General features: G+C 31.3%; 1 protein-coding gene and 1 long non-coding RNA gene across 3 annotated transcripts; one reads left to right on the forward strand and one right to left on the reverse strand.

Annotated features, from left to right (window-relative positions):
- The first annotated feature begins 1,406 nt into the window (after positions 1-1,406).
- On the forward strand, positions 1,407-4,906 carry LOC145138718 (uncharacterized). The gene is made up of 3 exons (XR_013721673.1): positions 1,407-1,460; positions 2,334-4,589; positions 4,673-4,906. It is a non-coding gene; the product is annotated as an uncharacterized LOC145138718 (long non-coding RNA).
- Positions 4,907-5,660: 754 nt separating this feature from the next.
- On the reverse strand, positions 5,661-7,123 carry LOC145136320 (uncharacterized). 2 transcript variants are annotated; one of them, XR_013720389.1, is made up of 3 exons: positions 6,778-7,123; positions 6,531-6,684; positions 5,661-5,961 (listed from the first exon to the last, which is right to left on the reverse strand). XR_013720389.1 is itself a non-coding variant. In XM_079070457.1 (3 exons), the coding sequence occupies exons 1-3, from the start codon at positions 6,853-6,855 to the stop codon at positions 5,811-5,813; spliced, it is 396 nt and encodes a 131-aa protein (XP_078926583.1). In that variant the 5' UTR covers positions 6,856-7,122; the 3' UTR covers positions 5,661-5,810. The 2 variants fall into 2 exon arrangements, 1 of the variants encoding a protein (XP_078926583.1); XM_079070457.1 differs by having other exon boundaries at positions 6,531-6,697; positions 6,778-7,122.
- Between the last annotated feature and the right edge of the window lie 14,853 nt (positions 7,124-21,976).

The raw sequence follows: 21,976 nt of genomic DNA on the forward strand, positions 1-21,976 counted from the left end.
TCACTTTAAACACCTCACAAATCTGGAGTTGTCATCATTCCCGTAAGTAGATCGGTCAGTATAACGACTGGTATTACTAATAGATGTTATTTATAAGTTCATAATAACGATTATAAACATAAATCTGTGTATTATTATAAATATTTTATTACGAACACTTTATTTAAGTCATAAATTATGCCAAAATAATATCAATGATGTCAAGTCTTGTAAAGACATATAAATTTCATAAAAGTTATACTTTAAATGTGCACCTAATTTGGGAAAATACAACATGACTGACCCGATATATTGATGTATCTCTCATCTCGTGGATAGTTTCCAATGTGATTCATCGATCAAAATTAAACATTGTGTCTAACGTTACCAACTAAATAACCATAAACTATAATATAACTAATTATATTTTGGTTATATAATAATGTATCGTAAATATTTTCTATGCCCCATAAGTTTAATATGGTTGCCAGTCGAATAAACGTAAGTTATAATATAATTAATAATAATCTTTTAGTTATATAATAACGTTTAATTAGTTATTTTATATAACTTCGTTGGTCTAATATAAAAATGGTCTTTAAAAATATAATTTAGTTATAGCTATATCATGGTCGTTGGTTTAATATTGAAAAACGGGTAAAAACGATACGGCTAAAAATATAACATCAACGTAGACTACATAGTTATAAAAATAATCTAATGTCTTAAATTCATAACTATAAAGGAGCTTTCGATTATAAAAATCATACCTTTTATATTTGAAAGTATGCTTCCGGGAGATTTCGTTTGTCCTATCTAAAAGTTTTAATTGGAATAAATATTGAAAAGTAATACAATCCTCCTATTTATACTTCAAATCTTTCAATATAGATATAAATGATCCGTACATTATAATTAATTAGTATGCACTTAATATTAACACGTATTGAAATTTGTACAATTTGTGTGACTCGCTCTTTTTAGATAGAATTTGATGTACTATTTTACTATATGTCCAAGCAATTGATTAACTTAATATAAATTCAAAAGCATTAATACGTGTTATCCAACTAAGTATATATTTGTTTTCACCAATAGCCAACCTACACGCCTATATACATAATTCAATCATATTTGACAATTATATATATATATATATATATATATATATATATATATATATATATATATATATATATATATATATATATATATATATATATATATATATATGGAAAAGGGAATATATAACCTTAGCTACTTAAACCCTCAAAACTACGTCGTTTTGCTAGAGTATATTCCAAAAAATAATGGATGCGTGATTTCCTGAACAAAAAACTCATCCTTCCATAACAATAAGTGATTTTTTTTTCAATAGATTTTCTCGATTGTTCCTTCTTCTTTTTTTGGTTCGTGAATTGCATCTGGTTCGTCCCAGTCTGGGTGAATCTCTATCTGCTGCGTGATTTTCTTCTAATCAGGTTTGTCATTTTTTTTCAATTTTTTTTCGTGAATTTCTTTTAAGAAATCACGTATTGTTTAATTTTGTTGTATTTCGTCAATTAAGTTGTGTTCGTGAATTGCATCTGGTTCGTCCCATTCTTGGTGAATCTCATTCTGCTGCGTGATTTACTTCTGATCAGGATTGTGATTTTTTTTCATCTTTTGTTACGTGATTTTCTTCTAAGAAATTGATTCTGATTGATTTTGTTCTATTTCGTCAATTAAGTCGAGTTCGTGAACTGCATATGGGTCTTGCTTGCTACGGTTGAATCTCATTGTATTAAGTTTGTGATTGAGTTCGTGAGATCTTTGTACTCAGATTTGTAATTTTTTTTTTCAGAAAGTTTACTTACGTAGGGGTGTACTTTGTGGTATGCACTTATTAGTTCTCTTGCACTTATAAACGAGTTTTCCTGCCCAGACAGCTTTATACATTAACATTCAAACTCTCTATACCTCATCTTATTTACTTTTTAATGTCATACAACTTCATATATCATTTTTTAACTAATTAACTTAGGTACTATAATTATATATTGAAGCTGGGTAAATCTGATTCCTTTTTTATAATCCCTGAATTTGGGCATCATCCTTAACCTTATAAGCTAATAAGCACTTCTGATTATTTTTCAAAAGATACATAACAACCCCACCTCTTGAATTTGTTCTACATAGTCAATTTGATTGATTTCTCAATGTCAATTTTTTTGGTGAATTTGGTTTATTTCCTAGTGTCGAGTTATATGATTCGTGATTATTCATATTTATGTCAATTTTTATATGTAATGTTCCATTCTTACTTGATCATGATAATTTTAATGTTAAATAATACATTGTTTCCTTTTGTACAGTACATGATGTTTGAAACTGAAGTCAATGTTCACCCTATCGAAACACATATAGTTGAAGATGTTGCTGCAGATGATTTGTCAAATGCCACATATGAATCTGAAAAAATAGACGGGGTTGATGTGAACTTCAAATGTGAAAAAGATGAAAGCATAGTGGTAAAGGTTTTCGATACGATTGATGATGCGTATAACTTTTATAATGATTATGCATTTGTACATGGATTTGGAATACGTATTCATACTACATTCAAAAATAAGGGGACAAATGAACCTTATCGAAAGATACTTGTATGCGACAAAGAAGGTTTTAAACGGGAGGATGGTGATACTTCAAGTGGACATAAAAAAAACGTCGTAGAGAATTTAGAATTGGATGCAAAGCAATGCTTCGAATTTCAAAAAATAAGGATGGGAAATGGTTTGTTGACTTGTTTGATGACACACACAATCACGAATTGAGCAGCACACCAACGAAGGTGATGAAGCATCGGCCGCATGCGAAGTTCCACCGTACAGCAGAATGTAAATCTCTCATGGTGAAACTTAATCAATCAGGGTTGAAACCTTCTCAAATTAAAAAAGCTATTAATGCAATTAAAACCTCAAATGAAGTTGATGTAACTTCAAAACAATGTTTTGGTGTATTATCTGAGCAACGAAAACACAACAGATGAAGGGAGTTCTATGGACTAATAAAACATCTGCAAGATAAAGCATTATTGGATAATGATCAGTATTATGTTGTGGATTTGTGCAGTGATGGGTATCCTAGAAATATTTTTTGGGCCGATGGAAAATCAAGAGACGATTTTACTAAATTTGGAGATGTTGTTGTGTTTGATGTCACTTATATGACAAATAAATTCAAGATGCCTTTTGCTCCGTTTACTGGGGTGAACCATCATGGACAGTCTATACTTTTTGGTGGAGCGTTGCTAGAAAATGAAAAGGAAGAAACTTTTGTATGGTTGTTTGAGCATTTCCTAAAATGTATGTTTAGCAAGTATCCGAAGGCTATTATTACTGATCAAGACAAAGCTATGGGAAATGCAATAAAAAAAGTGTTCCCAAACGCTCGACATCGCTTTTGTGCATGGCATATAAAAAAGCATGAATTGGAGCACCTTCGAGCGTACGTTGCCCGTTATAGTGATTTTCAAGAATCCTATAAAGAATGGGTAATGAGTGACACAATTGAAGAATTTGAAACTAGGTGGGAAGTTATACGTGATAAGTATAAACTTGAAAACAATTGTTGGATAACTGATATGTATAACCAACGAATACATTGGGGTGAAGCCTTCTTAAAGAATATTTTCTTGGCCGGTATGTCAACAAGTGGACGAAGTGAGAGTATTAATTCCTTTTTTTGATGATTTTGTTAACGCGAGTACCATGTTGAATGAATTTTTAGTACAATATGACAAAGCAGTTGCGTCACGAAGGGCCGCCGAAGAAGATGAAGATTTCAAGACAATGAACTCAAGGCCGGTTCTTTCCTCAATACATCCAATAGAAGCAAAAGCAGGTGAGTGTTATACTAGAAAGGTTTTTGAGATTTTCAAAAAAGAATGGATAAAAGCTACTAGCAATTTAACGCATGAGACTCTAAGCAAAAGTACAAAAGAAATCAAGTATCGAGTTGGGCAACTAGACGTTGACAAAAAATATTGGCGGATTGTTACCTTTTGTTTGTCAAATAATATGCATGTCACATGTTCTTGTGATAAGTATGAGACATGTGGGATTTTATGCAAACATAGCTTATACGTGATGAAGAAAAGGCATGTTGACACACTTCCGAGTCACTACATTTTACCTAGGTGGACCCTTAATGCTAGGTACAAGGTGGGTAAGCGTAGCATTGGACTCGAAGAAACGAATAACGGAAATGGGGTTAGTGATTTGACGTTATGGTGTGTTCGTTCAAATTTTAATAAAATAATTGAACAAGCAAAAGACTCCCCTTCAGAAATAGAAAAGGTCAATAACATATTGATAAAGCTCTTACAAGATCAAGCAATACAGAAAAAGCCTTTACTAGTTGATAACGTATCTCAAGGTTCTAGTGTGAGAATTTCACAAGTCGATATGATGCCTTAGTTATCTGTCCGGGATCTTCTTGGTCCAACTAACACGAAATGGCGTCCTAAAATTGCTAGTAGAATCAAGTCTTCTTTAGAAGTGCCAAAAAAGAGAACATGCTCTTACTGTCAAGGATTAGGTCATTATGCTACTAGTTGTTCTAAAAGAAAGGTACTTATAGTATTAACTTAGTTTTTCATGATCTTAGAGTTCTTATATGTATACAATAATCAATTTATATTTTCATGTAACAGGTAGATGAATCATTGCAAGAGAAACAATGAGATATCACAACATTTTGTTTTGGTTAATTGTCCTCTTTCCAATTTTTGGTTAATTCTCCTTTTTCTAGTTTTGGTTAACTGTCTTTTTTGCAGTTTTGGACATAAATCGTGTACATTGCTGTTTTGGAATGAAAATTTTGAATGGTTACTGCTATTATGTGTAAAAAATGAAATTACGGGGGTACTATGTGTATAAAATGAAAGTACGGGGGTATTATGTGTAAAAAATTAAAGTACGATGCCATTATATGTAAAAGACGAAAGTACGGGGGTATTATGTGTAAAAAATGAAAGTATGATGCTATTATGTGTTAATAATGAAAGTACGGGGGTATTATGTGTAAAAAATGAAAACACTATGCTATTATGTGTATACAATAAAAGGTTAATGTTCTTATATGTTAAAAATGAAAGTAAGGGGGTATTATGTGTAAAAAGTTAAAGTACGATGGCATTAGATATAAAAGATGAAAGTACGGGGGTATTATATGTAAAAAATGAAAGTACGATACTATTTTGTGTTAAAAATGAAAGTACGGGGGTATTATGAGTAAAAAATGAAAGTACGATGCTATTATGTGTATACAATAAAAGGTTGATGTTATTATATGTTAAAAATGAAAGTACAGGGGTATTATGTGTAAAAAGTTAAAGTACGATGCCATTATATAATCTTTAATGCCAGATTTACAAAGATGTGTAGTCATGTCTTAAGCTAATTTGACTGAAAATTGGTATCCAAGTGTATGCGATGGAATGGAATTCGCTATTCCAATTCCTTTGAATTCTGTCAGAATAATAAAATTAAATGGACTGTAATTTACCATGTATTTTTCTGTGCAGGTGATTGGAATTTACGTAGGGTTAGCGACTGTGGGCGTTTTCATCATTTGGTTAACTCACACTCATTTACATGCAATTAGACCATTTATGAATATTATGAAAATACAATGATGTATTATGCAGGAATCAAACTGGACTATTCATACCATTTATAAAAGTATAATGATGTTAAATAGAAGTAAATACAATCAAATTCTCTCAACTGTTCTAACTTTCTCTCAACTGATCTAACTTTCTTGTTGTCTCCCTCAACCCAAATCTGAGTTCAATTCAACAGACTTCTTTTAACATCCGGTTGATACTTCTCCTCACTTGCATCATCATCTTCTATTGATTGTTTTTCCCTTTTTACCCTTCCTTTTGTATGTGTAATGTAGCGGTGGCATAGCACAAACTTTCCCAGGCAACCTGTAGATCTGATCATTTGAAGATACAAAAACAATTAGTGATAAACTCTAGAGTTTCTGCCACATTCACGGTAGACACTCCCAAGAAAATTGAGTGACAAAGACAGCTGTAATAGTAGCCCATTTACCATAACCTATGTATATCATATCATAAAGAGCTTATATGGTCATATCAATATATCATTAAATCATGTCTTTTTGTGAATAAAGACTATAAAAATGGTTTACCAAATCACCACCTGTGTCTATACCATTCATAATACCATTTGAACTCAGTACCATTGTTGCTGTCAAGCTACTTACGCCTCAAATTTCTCATTGTTGAAATACTTGATAGACTAACAAAAAAAGGTATAACACTCAATAACGGCAAAACCAACCTTCAAAAGATGATTTTAAATGAATTCATAATGCCATTTGATCCCCTGTTATTTTGTTTTATATGAATTCTCCAAAATAAGGGCAAAACCAACCTTCAAAACATGATTTTTCATGAAAAGATGATCAACTAGAAAAAAAAGGTGTTCAGGTAAAAACTAAAATGCAAATTATAAAGGAAATTTGAAATAAGAATTCACCTGTGGCCATAGTTGGTTGATTTTGATAAAAAAAAAAAGTCATCATAAGAAGTTTGCTCATATCTTAATTCTTTAATTTTATCTTCTAGATCATGTAATTGCTGCTTCTGGACGTTTAACTGCTGGACAAGTTTCTGATTTTGATACTGCAGCACTGTCGCATTAACCTACAATAGGTCAGTAGAAGGACTACAATCGAGCTTAATGTCGAATTCACAAAGACAATACATAATATCTTAAACCCTACCTGATTGGGAAACCTTTCTCCGGCAACCTCCAGCTTGATGTCGCAGCTACCCTCTCTAGTGGTCAGCGCCACCTCCATCAGCGACTACCTTCCTCCTTTTTTGTGTTCCCGTGACCACACATCAACATAGGGTAATCGAGAATCTATGTGCGATCGATTTATGCCCTAGTGTCTCGATTCTTTCAGCCAAATGCTCTTAATCGTCCTTTTCATGCTCCGAATCCGCTCCCATCTCCTCGTCTGTTCTGAATTTTACGACCACACACACCCCAAATACCAATCGATGTGTGAGTTCAGTTGTTTTCCCAAATCAGAGATTTAAAATTTTAAGCCAAAGCGACGTCGTTTGAGGGTTTTGTAGCTAAGGTTATATGGGCTGTAATGTATATTCCGTAACCCCATATATATATATATATATATATATATATATATATATATATATATAAAAAGGTGAGGTTCAATAGAAAACTATAATTAACCAAGGAACCAAGAAACCAATCGTGAGCGTCAGAAATCATAACGATCAACGGCCAAGGAAATAGATGTACACTTTTACATTGGACGCACGCACACCGGATTATACCAAAAAATCCACCATTTACAAAAAAACTCACCACTTTTTATCGTTTAAAATTTTTTTTAGGCCATGTTTTTTATCGAAAAAAAAAACCGAATATACCATTGTTCACGATTTTTCGTCCTCTTTCCATAGAGATCCATTATGATATATAAAAAACGAACTTTTTTTTTTTCGAAAAAACCCACTTCATTTTATTTGATGAAAAAAGTTAAGGTCTATTTTTTTATAGAAAAAAAATTAATAAATATATCAAAATTCATATTTTTGTACTTTTTAAACATAGATTCATATTTATGTTAAAAAAAACGATATTTCAGTTCAGATTCAGATTGTGAACTTGTTCAGATTCATATTGTAAACCTGTTCAGATTCACATTGTGAACCTCCTCAGATTCACAGTGTGCATAATAATAAGTCAGATTCACAGTGTGCATAATAATAAGTCAGATTCACAGTGTGAATCTGAACTGATCGGAGCTTTTTCACATTGTGAATGTTAAAATTTGAAATATTTACAGTTCAGATTCACAGTGTGAATCTACACTGATCGATGTTTTTTTTTGTGAACCTTCTCAGATTCATAATGTGCATAATAGTAATTCAGATTCACAATGTGAATCTGAACTGTTCGAGATTTTTCATATTGTGAATTTTAAAAATTGAAATATTTACAGTTTAGATTCACAGTGTAAATCTACATTATTCGGGGTTTTTTTATTTTATTTTTTTTAATCGGTGTTGATGTTTATTAATAGAGTACAAAAAATTAATATTTTTGGTATAATTAGTTTTTTTTTGATAAAAATAAACTTAAATATTGAAAAAACTAAGAAATTTAAGTGGGTTTTTTTCGAAAAAAAAAGTTCGTTTTTTATATATCATCATGGATCTCTATGGAAAGATGACGAAAAATCGTGAACAACGGTATATTCGGTTTTTTTTCGATGAAAAACTTGGCCTAAAAAAATTTTAAATGAAAAAAAATGAAGTGGTTTTGTTATAATCTGGTACATGTGCGTCCATTATAAAAGTTTACAACCATTCCTTTTGCCGTTGATCGCTTTAAATTCCGACATTTTGGATTGGTTCCTTGGTTCCTTGATTAATAATGGTTCTCTATTGAACTTTTCCCTATATATATATATATATATATATATATATATATATATATATATATATATATATGGAAGGGTTATTGGAAAACAAAAAAACCCTAAAAATCATAAAAATACATAAAAAAAATACTTAGAGATCACAAAACTTTTTTTTTTAATTTTTTTATATAAAAATCGCTGAAAAACAAAAAATAAAAAATCAATTCTTTTTTTTAAATTGGTTTTTTTTCAAAAAAAAATTTCAGCAAATTTAAAGTGAAAGCTGCGATTTTTTCATAAAAAAAATTCAAAAAAAAGTTTTGTGATCTCTAAGTATTTTTTTATGCATTTTTTTGATTTTTGGGGTTTTTTGTTTTCCATAGAACCTAAACCTATATATATATATATATATATATATATATATATATATATATATATATATATATATATATATGGGTTCAATTGAGAAAAAAAAAGGTTGAGAATGAGGGAATCATTCTCAGCCACACATTTATTTTGCCGCAAAACACTTACGCGTACCGGCGGAATGAGTAATGGATACACATATCTTTTTCCAACCAAACATGTTTCCTTAAAGAATGCTAATCATTACCTTAAAACAAACAAATACATATTTTCTTTCGTTTTTTTTTATTTTTAGAATGCTATTTTTATCGAAAATTTATTTTAAATATATCAAAATTCATAATTTTTTATTCTCTACAAATAGACATCCATATTGATATAGTTTTAAGATAAAATAAAAAAAACTATTTTTTTAGAGTTTCAGGTATCGTTATTCATAAGTGAATAAAAACTCATCAGATTTTTATTAAGGTACATTCATTATTCACTTATGAATAAAATACATGCTTAACTTTTTATAGTTTAAGTATCGTTTATATGTGATTATAACACGTTATAAAGTTTTCATATATTAATAAAATACATAAAATATTTTTTTTACATCATCTTTCGTCACATGTTATATTTATATATGAATAAAACGTGTATTAATTGTCGTCATATGTTATTTTCATATATTAATAAAACATTTCTAAGATTTTTGTTACAGTTCATTTGTTATTCATATATAAATAAGTAGCATGTTAAAAAAATGAAGTGTTTTGAAATTTTGAACTACATATTCATATAAGAATAACAAATGAACCATAACAAAATTATTATAAATATGTTCTTCGTATATAAATATAACTTGTGGGGAAAGTCAATACACGTTTTATTCATATGTGAATATAACATGTGAGGAGAGTTGATTATATGTTATATTTACATGTGAATGATATTTAATCTGTAAAAAAATTAATAATATTTTTTATTCATAAGTGAATAACGAATGTGATGTACGAAAAATCTGATACATTTTTATTCACCTATTAATAATGATAGCTGAAAATATAAAAAAAAATTATTTTATCTTAAAACTATATCAATATAGATGTCTATTTGTAGAGAATAAAAAATCATGAATTTTGGTATATTTAAAATCATTTTTCGATAAAAATAGCTTCTTGAAAATTAAAAAAACGAAAAAAAAACTATGTTTTTGTATATATTAAGGTAATGATTAGCATAGTTTAAGGAAACATGTTTTGTTGGAAAACACATGTGTATTCCTTTCCCATTTCCGCTGGTATGACGAAGGCTTTTGCGGCAAAAATAAATGGGTATGATTGGCTGAGAATGATTCCCCAATTCTCAACCTTTTTTATTTTATCAATTGAACTAACTTCTATATATATATATATATATATATATATATATATATATATATATATATATATATATATATATATATATATATACTACGTGTAAAACCCGTGTAATACACGGGTTGATTAAAAAAGATTATATATCAAAGTGTAAACAATAAATATTTATTAAAATAAAATTTTCATATAAGGAATGAAAAACATATTAATTGCAATTTATTATCAAAATTTATTACATTTAATACTTTACATATATAAGTATAAGTATTATGTGACTTTAATTTTAAAAATTGAAAAATCAATATTATTTTATTTTAAAAATATCACAAAATGACAAGTGTCAAAATTTATGAGAGATTGACATATGGAAAAATTGATCTTCATTTCTTATATATATATATATATATATATATATATATATATATATATATATATATATATATATATATATATATATATACTTTAATAAGCATTTAGTCTTAAATGCTGAATTTTAAGAGGTACACGTCATAAAACAATATGTATAATACATTTATGCATTGAAATCTTATTTGGTTCAACACAAATAAAAAAAGTTAGGAAATTCTCAGTTAATGCACAATTAAACCTTATCTCTGTTCCTTTGACGAATTCGTTTAATAATCAATGGTTTTGACCTAGCCCGCTAAAATCCCTTACGTGATTTGAGGAATTGAAGGCGTAATCATTTTCTGAATTTGAATTCTTCAATCTTGAACCATGATTTGAGGATAAAGGGATTTCAGTTATTTTGAAATATATTTATCTTCTTCCATTTATCCCCTGTGTTTCTAATTGTTTAAACATTGGCATCGACAATATTGGAAGATGCTTGAAATAATGCTATTAGATTCCTCAATTTAGTGATTTTTTTTCTTCCTATTTGACTTGGTTGATTTTTTATTCGGTTCTTAATTTTGTTGTTGTCGTTTTCTCTCAGATTATCAGAGAATGATGCATTAGCGGAGCACAAAATTTACCACCAGCGCCACCACACACACTACCATGTTCCGCCATGACCAATAGTACCGCTACACCACTATCACTCCTACGATGTCGTCACCAATATCCACGGAAGACACCACAACATTCACCACCATCGAACAACAACCACCTGCTCCCTCCTCCTCTGTACTCTCCTTTCTGAACCATAAAGTTTAACCCTCAAATTTCTCTTATTTTACTTTTTAATCAATGATTTAGGGGCTTGTTTGTGGCTGCCTTCACCATGAATTCGTTGTTTCTTTCTTTGGTTCTCTCTCTCTCTCTCTCTCTCTATCTCTCTCTCTTCTTTTCCTGCAATTGATTTTGAAGGTTTTTTTTTCTTTGTGCAGGGTTGAGTATAATGGAGAAAAAAATTTAAGGTTCAATCTAAAAGGTAAATCCATTCTCTCCATCACCGGTGTACCATGAGTTTTACTCTTAATTTTGATTTTTTTGTTCTCTAACTCTTTCACCTTTCTGAAATATGGTGTTTTTTTCAGTTTTATCACAATAAAAAAATATAATTGTTATCGGCCTAGGGACCTTGTAATGGTTATGCACTTAATATGCATTTCCTTTTGGCAGGTAAGTTATGTATTGAACCCACTTCTACATCCAAGATGACATATATCTTCAAGGAGCTTTGCATAAGGTGTGGTATATGTGCTAAGGTATGTGTACACTGTGACACACTTTGCTTGGCTTTTTTTCATACCAACAGGAAGTTGCAGCTCGAAGTTGATATCCTTTGCTTTGTTTATTTAGAAATGTCCATTTGATGGAATTGAGATCATTAATTTACCAAAAGATATGGATAAATATACAACTCATTGTTATGGGGTCAAAACCTTTAAATTACACAGGTCAACAAGCTACTCTGCTTCTTTACACTTGTGTAGTTATTTACATTGGACACTGACTTGATAAACCCCTAATGGCAGGTGGCCTGTCCCAAGGCTTGGACAAGTTCTTGGTATCGTTGACACAAATGGAATTGGGAAGTCTACAGCCCTCAAAGTTCTGGAATGAAAATTGAAACCTAATATGGGTCGATTCAATGTAAACCTCTTGATACTCTCTGATATGTTTGTTTACCTTCTTTTAATATTAATTAATGCTTTAATTATTCTTCTAGAACCCTCCAGATTGGCAAGAAATTTTGACCTACTTCCGGGGATTTTTTTGAGATATAGATCCATGGTCTGGGTATGCTGAAATGAGTTGCAGATCCAAGGTCTAAGGTAATGATGTATCTTTTTGGTACTTTATGTGCATTTTTTCTACCATTTATCTCTCGCATGCATGCTAATCTTGTTCCAGTACAAGTCTGCATTTAAAACTGAGTAATCTATAAAAATGATTAAATTTGGGTGTCATTTACTTTCCAAGTTGTTGATGACCAATTAAGTTCAGTCATTTATGACCATTTTATCCTCGACGGTCCCTCTATTACAGGATTAAATGATGTAATTGTGAAGTAAGTTCAATTTTCCCCTTATTTGACCATTTTACCCTCCGGTTCATCCTTCCAAAACTTACTTCTTTCTGTGCAACGATGCAACAGGGGATAACCATCGCAATGAGTCAATAAGAAGAGAGGCAACCAATGATAGAGAAGAAATTGTGTTCTGGTGGCTTGAAACTTCATTTTATAGGGGCTCAAAACAATGTATTAATATTGAAAAAAAAGTTGTAGGTTTAAACGAAGAATCGTGTTACTGCAAAAAGCTCAAACCTTAGTTTACAATGGAAAATTTATAGCAGGAAACTTTAATACAAGTGTTATTAAAAAACATATTGGTAACATCATGATTCCTGATATATTTGAAAATTTATTTTCATTATGTTGGTATTTAGGGACGGTATGAGTGAGTGTAGTTCAAATTTTGAAAAAATATATGATTTTAAAATAAACATAAAAGTAGTTAAATATAATTAACAGCGTTGCAAAATGAATCCACAATAACTTCTAGATAAAATCTATTTATTTTTCAAAAACTATGATTTTCAGCAAACAAGTAAGAAAATGTGTAATTTCTATATTGTGTAATCTTCCATTTTTTTAGTTTATAATAAAATATCTATTGTACTTTGCTTGAGGAGAATTATTTTCACATCATTAAAAATAGTTATAATAGATGAGGGGTATTGTAGAAATGGTCTTTAGAGATATATCATATTTTATAGATTTAATCTAAGGGCATATTGGTCATTTAAAAAAGAATTAATGTTTGAAAGACCAACCATGCCACAAAATGAAACCATAAGGACGAAAAGAATAGTTGTAATCAACATTATATTGTTTGCAAACCATATGGACCAATAATTATGTTTTGCCTTTATATATTATTTGACCATTTATTGTCAGTTTAACGGGTTATATAAACATTTTTTGACTTAATTAGTCAAAAGTAATCATTGGGTATGAAGCTAAAAACAAGTTTAAATATATTAAGCTAACATAATTCAAAATATAGATAAACTTACTAACCACCACATTCTCCAACATAAAATGATCCGGACACATAGCTAGAAACTACCCGTTGAAATGAACTATCCGACATAAAATAGTCTGCCAAAAAGCCGCACAGAACTACTTCGCACCTAAATGAAACTAATAGTCGCGGTAAACTATTTGCCGAAACAAACTATTTGTACCCGTCGCTTGGCGCGGGTAAAGGGCTACTATATATATATATATATATATATATATATATATATATATATATATATATATATATATATGGTGAGGTTCAATAGAGAACCATAATTAACCAATGAACCAATCTTTTTTTCAACATTTAGAACTTGTTTTTTTTATAAAAAAAATACTAAAAATATAGAAATTCATAACTTTTAATCATTTTTCCAATGATATCAAATTCGATAAAAAAAATTGTCAAATTCACATTGTGAATCTATGCAGATTCACAGTGTGAATCTGAATTCACACGGTAAACTCGAAAAATATAATTTATTTTTTAGCATTCACAATGTGAAGTTATTAATTTAGAAATTTTTAGTTTTTTTTTTCCGATAAACAATAAACTCTAAAACTTGAAAAAAATGGTTCCTTGGAGAACCAATATTTAAGGTTCTCTATTGAACTTTCTCTCTCTCTCTCTCTCTCTATATATATATATATATATATATATATATATATATATATATATATACACACACACACACACACACACACAAAGAGAGAAAGAGAGAGAGAGAGAGAGAGAGAGAGAGGTTCTGTTGAGAACTAAAAGATTTGTGAGAACTTGCGAACTCATAATCAACTTATCAATTTTCAACACCAAAACACCAATCTTCTCCAAATGATGCATCTAGGCCATATCTAGACTAAAAAGAAAAAGATTTGACGATTTGTTTTTTGTATATTTGTATGACTGCTGATGAGCACAATCAGCAGTTGTACGGACTGCTGATGAGCACAATCAGCAGTCATATGGACTGCTGATTGCTCATCAGTGGTCTTATGGCTGCTGATTCTGCACATTCGCAGTTCATATGACTGCTGACTGTGCTCATCAATAGTCCGTACAACTGATAACTGTGTATACATGTAAATTTAGAAAATAAATAAAAAATTGTCAAATGTTTTTTTAGCCTAGATCTGGCTTAGACGCACCATTTAGAGAAAATTGGTGTTTTTGGTGTTGAAAAATAATGAGTTGATTATGAGTTCGCAAGTTCACATGTTTTTTTTAGTTATCACAATAATTCAACCATATATATATATATATATATATATATATATATATATATATATATATATATATATATAGGGAAGGGTTATTTGGAAAACAAAAAAACCCTAAAAAAACCCTAAAAATTATAAAAATGCATAAAAATAATACTTAGAGATCACAAAACTTTTTTTTGAATTTTTTTATGAAAAAATCGCAACTTTTTTAATAAAATCGCTGAAAAAAAAATAAAAACTTAATTCTTTTTATTTTTTTATATATATATAAAAAAATTGGTTTTTTTTCAAATTTTTTTTTACCGATTTTGTATTAAAAGCAGCGATTTTTTCATAAAAAAATTCAAAAAAAAGCTTCGTGATCTCTAAGTATTTTTTTATGCATTTTTATGATTTTTAGGGTTTTTTTTAGGGTTTTTTGTTTTCCAACTTATTTTTCATATATTGATCTCAAATTCTATTAAATAGATGTTATATGTCGTTTTCGTAAAATATGTCAATAGTTTCGAGATGTCATTATATATGAACAAAAAATATTACCGTGTGTGTGTTTGTGTGTGTGTGTGTGTATATATATATATATATATATATATATATATATATATATATATATATATATATATAATACTATTTTCCGACTGATCTAAATTTAATAATCGATAACTAACATCGTAAAATATACTTGGTTAGTTATCATTGAAAATACGTGTGTTAAAGTCCCCATCACCAAAATAAATATAAATAGATAAAGAGGATATGTCCTTGACGAAGACCTCAACTCGACTCCCAATTCCAATTCAAATCATAACCTCAACCTCAACCTCAACCTCAACCTGACTCCCAATTCCAGTTCCAATCCCAATCCAAATTTGACACGTTTGAAGGTGTTGAAGAAACATAATTCCGATCTTAAATTGAATATGAACATGAGCCCCTACCCAAGACGCAAAATGGGAATGCCCCGAATATATCTTGGACCCCGTCGGAAAAAGAAAACATTGTCTTCGACATGGATCGATGTTTCGGAGGACTTGGAGGCCATGGACGTCAAAAAGGGCAAACTTTTGGCGAAAAGTTACAAAAGGTTTCCTTTTGGAAAGAAGAAAAAAGTATCGAAAAAAAAATCAACTCTGCACAAAGTGCGGAATATGAACAAAGTTATTATAGAATTTAACGCTATGTTTAACAATTTGAAGTGGAATTGGTGTAGTGGTGAAAACGATGCAACCATATTGAATAAAGAACTTGAAATTTTCCGTAAAAAACACATGAAAGGTTTCAAATTTGTCAAGCGTTGGAACATTCTCAAAGAATGCAAAGAATGGCGTGAACACTACTCATCCAAGGGCGGAGCTTTATAGGGGCAAAGGGGGCTGTGCCCCCCCCCCCCCCCCTTCCCACCCCCCCTTGATTTTTTTGTTAGAAATAGCTTACTTTAATTTTATACATATTTGGCCCAAAAATATAAAACTTTGGCTATGGCCCCCCTGTTCATCGATTTTTATACATATTATATTTCCGCCCCCCTCCAAATCAAATGTTGAAGCTCCGCCCTTATACTAATCAAAAGAGTATAAGGGAGGTTCAAAAAGAACCAAAACATCCGAGTCATCCCACACATTGTCAGATGGTCATATAGGGTTCGACCTCAACATTGATGATGACCCAGTCAAAATTTCACCACCTCCCAACCAATGCGAAGAGACAAGTTGAAAAGAAATAGTAACATTGTCGCGTTAAATTATGACGATCTACAAACTATGAGAAACGAGATGTCAGAGATAAATAAAAATCTCGAAATTAAAGAGCCAATACACCACAAAAAAAACACGTTTTGACTTTGGCGGTGAAAATCTAACTAAGAAAAGAAATATAATACAAATTTTTTTTATCTTTTTTATTAGTATGAAACTTCTAGCGTTTATTTAAATAAAGTTGTTTAAAATATAAACTTTAACATTACTAACATTCTTTTTCAAATGAAAAAGAAAAAAAATATACGAAAGAAAAAACATAGTATGACAAATATAATTCCACTCATTTCGGTCTAAAAGATATACAGAGTTTTGAATTATAGATTTTTGTTAAGTTATTTTTGACAAACCAATACTTCTTAATACACTTGAAATGTTTATTATATTCGGATTTAACCGCGAACAAAACAAAATCTGAAAATCAATTTACCCAAACCTTATTTCGTTTGGATTCATATAATATTTTAGAAGTAAAAAAACTGATTAACCCGAACCGAATAAACAGATAACCAATTAAACTGATGAATAAAACCCTACATGAAATGATAACATAGTCTAACAACAAGAAAATGAACCCCCCCCCCCCTCCCCCCCCTAACTTGTTACCCTCTTTCATTTATTTTCATATATGATAAATTTAATGAGAGGTATATATTTTTTTTGAGTGTTTTCTTTCTATTTTTCTTTGTTTTTATGTTTTACTTGTTAGACGAACCGTTTAATTATAAACTATGAAATAAGAAAAAATGATTAAAACTATAAATGTAAATATATCATTAAATTTGCTGAAACAGTTCACATATTATCTTTATAACCTATATCTCAATAGGTTCATCAAGTTGGGTGTTATATGATATATAAAAAATGATTAAATACAAACAAAATCGAAAAATTATTATCTTTGTGTCATTTTTTCTAGATTTTTAGGAGAAACAAATGTTAAGGGAAAACAGAAACACGTTATTTTAACTTTAAATAAAAAATTAAAATTAATTAACAATATTATACATGTCATCTTCTCTTACACAATATTATACAAGAACGAGAGTGGCAGCAATTCAACGCTTCAAAAAGGGACGTAGGAAACTAGATATTTTAAAAGAATATTCTATTATTAAAAGATTTTTCCAAAAGAAAAAAAAAACTTAATTCTTTGAAAAAGATGGGCCATACATATTAAATAACCAACATCTTCAAATTTGTTTCAAACAACCAATTATTTTTATTTTGAAGAACCAATTACAAATATCTACCACTAAAAGCCAAATTTTAATAAATAATAGTTTTTTGTTTGTAATGAAAACACTAATCATGGTAGCTAGGGAACGACGGGAAAGAGGTTTCTTGAGGTTGTGCATCATTTGTAGATAGGGTTATTGATGTAGAAAGGTAACTAACTTTGGTTTTTGTCCATATTTAGGTAATTATGTTTTTTTCGTTAACATTTGACCATTGAGCCTGTTTGACCTCTTCAAAATAAGGTAATATGACTGGTAGTTACAATAATATTACCCTATTATGAACAGGTCAAATAAGTTTAATGGTCAAATATGTACGAAAAAACATGGTTACTTAAATATGGACAAAACCAAAGTTTCTTACCCGTTTTGCTAATATTGGACAAGAACTGTATCAGAGACTGTACCCTGGGATCAGGCTCCGATAGTCAATGAACAATTAGCTTTGGCTTAGTCTAACCCAGTTCAGTCCTGACAAGTCATGGGCTAGGTTGTGTTGCTAGGTCTTTAAAGCACATACAGTCTAGCCCCTTAAGCATATACAACCTAACCCCTAACTAGTTGGGCCTAAATTGGGTTGGCCCAATACCTGACCATCTCCTCATACACAAAGACCAGACAACCCAATTTCATGTCACATCAATGGGACTTATGATTACTTGCAGTTAACATAAAGAACCCAATATTATCAAAACGGGTAATGAACTTTGGTTATTATCCATATTTAGGTAACTATGTTTTTTTTTGTACACATTTGACCAGTAAATTTGTTTTACTTGTTCATAATAGGGTAATGTTACCGCTAATTATCAGTCATATTACCTTATTTTGAATAGGTCAAACAAGTTCAATGGTCAAAGATATAAAAAAAACATGGTTACCTTAATATGAACAAAGACTAAAGTTCGTTACCTTTCTAGCTCATTAACCCTTGTAGATATGAATTGTTAGGCTGATGGGAGTGTCTTCACTGTCTATGATGTAGTGGATGTGACATGACAATGTAACAAGAGAGGAACGTCACATACTTATTTTTTTTCTTATTATTAAATCATATATACCATGTAAACCAAATTTAAAATATTAAATGTTTTTACGACATAAATGTCTTCCATTTTTAAATAACCCCTCTTATTTTCTGTGAAACTATATCATGTAAATCGGGAGATTTTGATTTCCGTTCCATTTATTTTCCCGTTAAATAAGATTATTATTATTTCTACCATAATATAGAACATCAAAAACTGAATTTCTTCTGTCATTCTTTATCTCAAGTTGTATTCTTTTCAATCGATGATAACTTCTGCAAGTGATTCAAAAACACAAGTACATGCATTAGCGTATTCATTTATTCTTATATATCAACGATTTATAAATTTATACAAATAAGAAAACATAAATTTCTTAATTAATAATTTATTTAAAATACTGATTAATAATACTGATTTTTTACTGTAAAAATTTAACTAATTTTTTAACCGTGGTTCCCACGGGTTATGACCACACATATATATATATATATATATATATATATATATATATATATATATATATATATATATATATATATATATATATATATGTTGTGATATATCGGAGATGGTGGGGTTGAGATTGTAGATGAGATCCGTACATGTTTCTTCTCCAGATATCACAGTGCAAAAGAGAAAGACGATTGTTAGTCGACGTCCCGGAGGAATTCCCGGGACGAAGCTCCGACGATCAAGTTAGTATGAGGTCTGAGAGAAATAGGAGTAAATCACAGGAAAAAGAGTTACGTCCACTTCTTTGTGTGGAAGAAGGATCATTTTATACCTGTTGGAGAGGCGTGTGCCCCTCAACTGATTATGTTGAGCATTCCCTCGTGAGGTGCGACGTGGCAGTCCCATATTGGAGGATCCTCCGTCACGTCTTTTTTCCTCGTCCCCTCATTGGCTAGTGGGGAATCTTTGATATTATGATGACCGTGACTATTGTCAGATAGGCAAGTGGGACTCTTTGATTGGTCCCACGTTTGTCGGGGTGTTATTCCTAGGAGAAGAGGTTAAGGCGCGGTTCTGCACCTTAACCGCCATACCATCGATTTCGCGTTGGCGAAGGCCCGACCTTGGCCTCGGGTTGGGTTTACCCTGACACTGTCCTGGCCAAGCTTGGCATTAGTTTGACTTGTCCTTTTTGACGTTCTCTCTGAGAGATACGTTAACAAGTCCCTTAGGCTTGTAGGAGTATGCGTCGGCTTGATAGCGTCGCCGTTCGAGCCTATATTACAACACGTGTATGTCTAGGATTATCTCTAATATTTGACAGGATTTAGGTAGCGTCGTCAATGTGTGTCAGATCCATCGCAAGACGGTTCGTGACGCTAGTTTTGCTTTTAAAATCCCCCTTTTTCCCAAGACCTTTCATCCTTACCTCCTTTCTTTGCTTTCATTGTATCAACTCAAGCATCTTATGATTTTTTCTTTTCTATCACTCATCTATTATTGACAATGGACCGTTATGGTAGAGTCCCTAATATATAGGAATTCCAATTTCTGCAAGATCGTTTTGGTTTTTTTACCGGAGCACGACGTGATGATTCCGGCAAAGGGGTTATCGATCTATGACTGTCCTCAAGGGAAATTGGGGGTTCCGATCCCTCTATTCGAAGCGGGGTTGCCCCTGCCGACATCTGATTTTTTTGACATGATTTTGCATCGCTATGGCTTTTCCGTTGACGAGTTAACCCCTAGTTGTAGCGCCCGCAGATTCGGGCAAGTAAATTTAGAGACAATAAGCGTCAAAAATGACTTTTGATGGAAGATTATTTATAATAAATAATCTTCACTAAGTTATAGTATATGTCAGAAGGATTCCGTATATATAAAGAACGCTGAAATCCGAGTTATATCGAAGAAGTTATGACATGTCAAAGTTTCGTGACAAAATCGGCACGACACCGTAAATCGTAAAAAGTGAGTTTACAATAAAGTACTTTTTACCCTTAGGGGTCTAAATGAAAGTTGTAGAGTACGTCTCCACCTACACGTGGATATAAAGAACGTCAAAAATGGAGCTCGTATGCAAAAGTTATGACCTTCCGAAGATGCAGCTGTCTGAGAGCATGACACGTGTCAGAAACCCTAATCTGACTGGGCTCACGACGTGAGCATGTTGTCTCACGACGTGAGGAGTCAAATGGACACTAATCGAGGCTAGAAAACACCTGGGAAGGCTACGGGATGACTCTTGGAAGCTCACGACGTGAGCATATCATTCCCACGACGTGAGAAGTCATTCGGACACCTTTCGGAGTTATAAATGCAAATGGCAAATCTACGAGGTGAGCAGGCATGGCTCACGACGTGAGCGTGTGTGTAGCTCACGACGTGAGAGACCAAAAATTAGCCTGTAAATAACAAGTTCTACCCTAAGATTCCTTACACCAAATTCTTTTCTCTCCCTCTCTCGTTTGCTGAAGGCGTTCCGCGTTCCGAGCCCGATGATCACGAACCGCTGACCGTTTCTAGTTAGATTCTATCAAATCACGCTACTAAAGTGAGTGCATAGTTACTTTAATTTTACACATAGATATGAAATATTTTATATAAATTACGTGTTATGTGTATATTATCTGTTTACCTGATATCTATGTTGGATGAACGTTTTATACATGTTTTAAATGATTTAAACTGTTTATGTATTTTATATCTACAAATATGTTGGGGTAAAACATGGGTAGATGAAATAGTTGGGGTGTGATGAAATAAAATGATGAGAGGCCTCGATGTTGATGATGATCCAGTCATCTAGCGTAGTATAGATGACGACCACAGACTTTTCTAAACAGTCTAGTGGAACGCTGGCATGCTCGCAACCAGTAGGTGTTTGTGAATGATGTGTTCACCGGTGTACTCCATCCCCCTCATGGTTGCCTTACGGACATATATGGTTGAGGAACCCCCTTAGCAGTAGTGTCCATCCCGATGAAAATCCTTAGGGTAGGTCCCTTAGTTTAGATGCTCTAGGGACAGAAAGTGAGGATAACGGGAAGGGGTAATCGGGTTGTTTGATTTGATGAAATTAATAAACTTAATTATTGTG

The sequence above is a fragment of the Lactuca virosa genome, chromosome 9 (genome assembly GCF_052849685.1).
Source record: "Lactuca virosa cultivar CGN04683 chromosome 9, Lactuca_virosa_CGN04683_v6, whole genome shotgun sequence".
Lineage (NCBI taxonomy): Eukaryota > Viridiplantae > Streptophyta > Magnoliopsida > Asterales > Asteraceae > Lactuca > Lactuca virosa.

Bases quoted from the DNA above. Each gene is read 5' to 3' on its own strand.
- LOC145136320 (XM_079070457.1), bottom strand. From the start codon at position 6,855: ATGGAGGTGGCGCTGACCACTAGAGAGGGTAGCTGCGACATCAAGCTG. The intron at 6,698-6,777 runs GTAGGGTTTAAG...GACCTATTGTAG, and splicing joins GAGAAAGGTTTCCCAATCAG to GTTAATGCGACAGTGCTGCA. The intron at 5,962-6,530 runs GTGAATTCTTAT...TCAAATGATCAG, and splicing joins TCAACCAACTATGGCCACAG to ATCTACAGGTTGCCTGGGAA.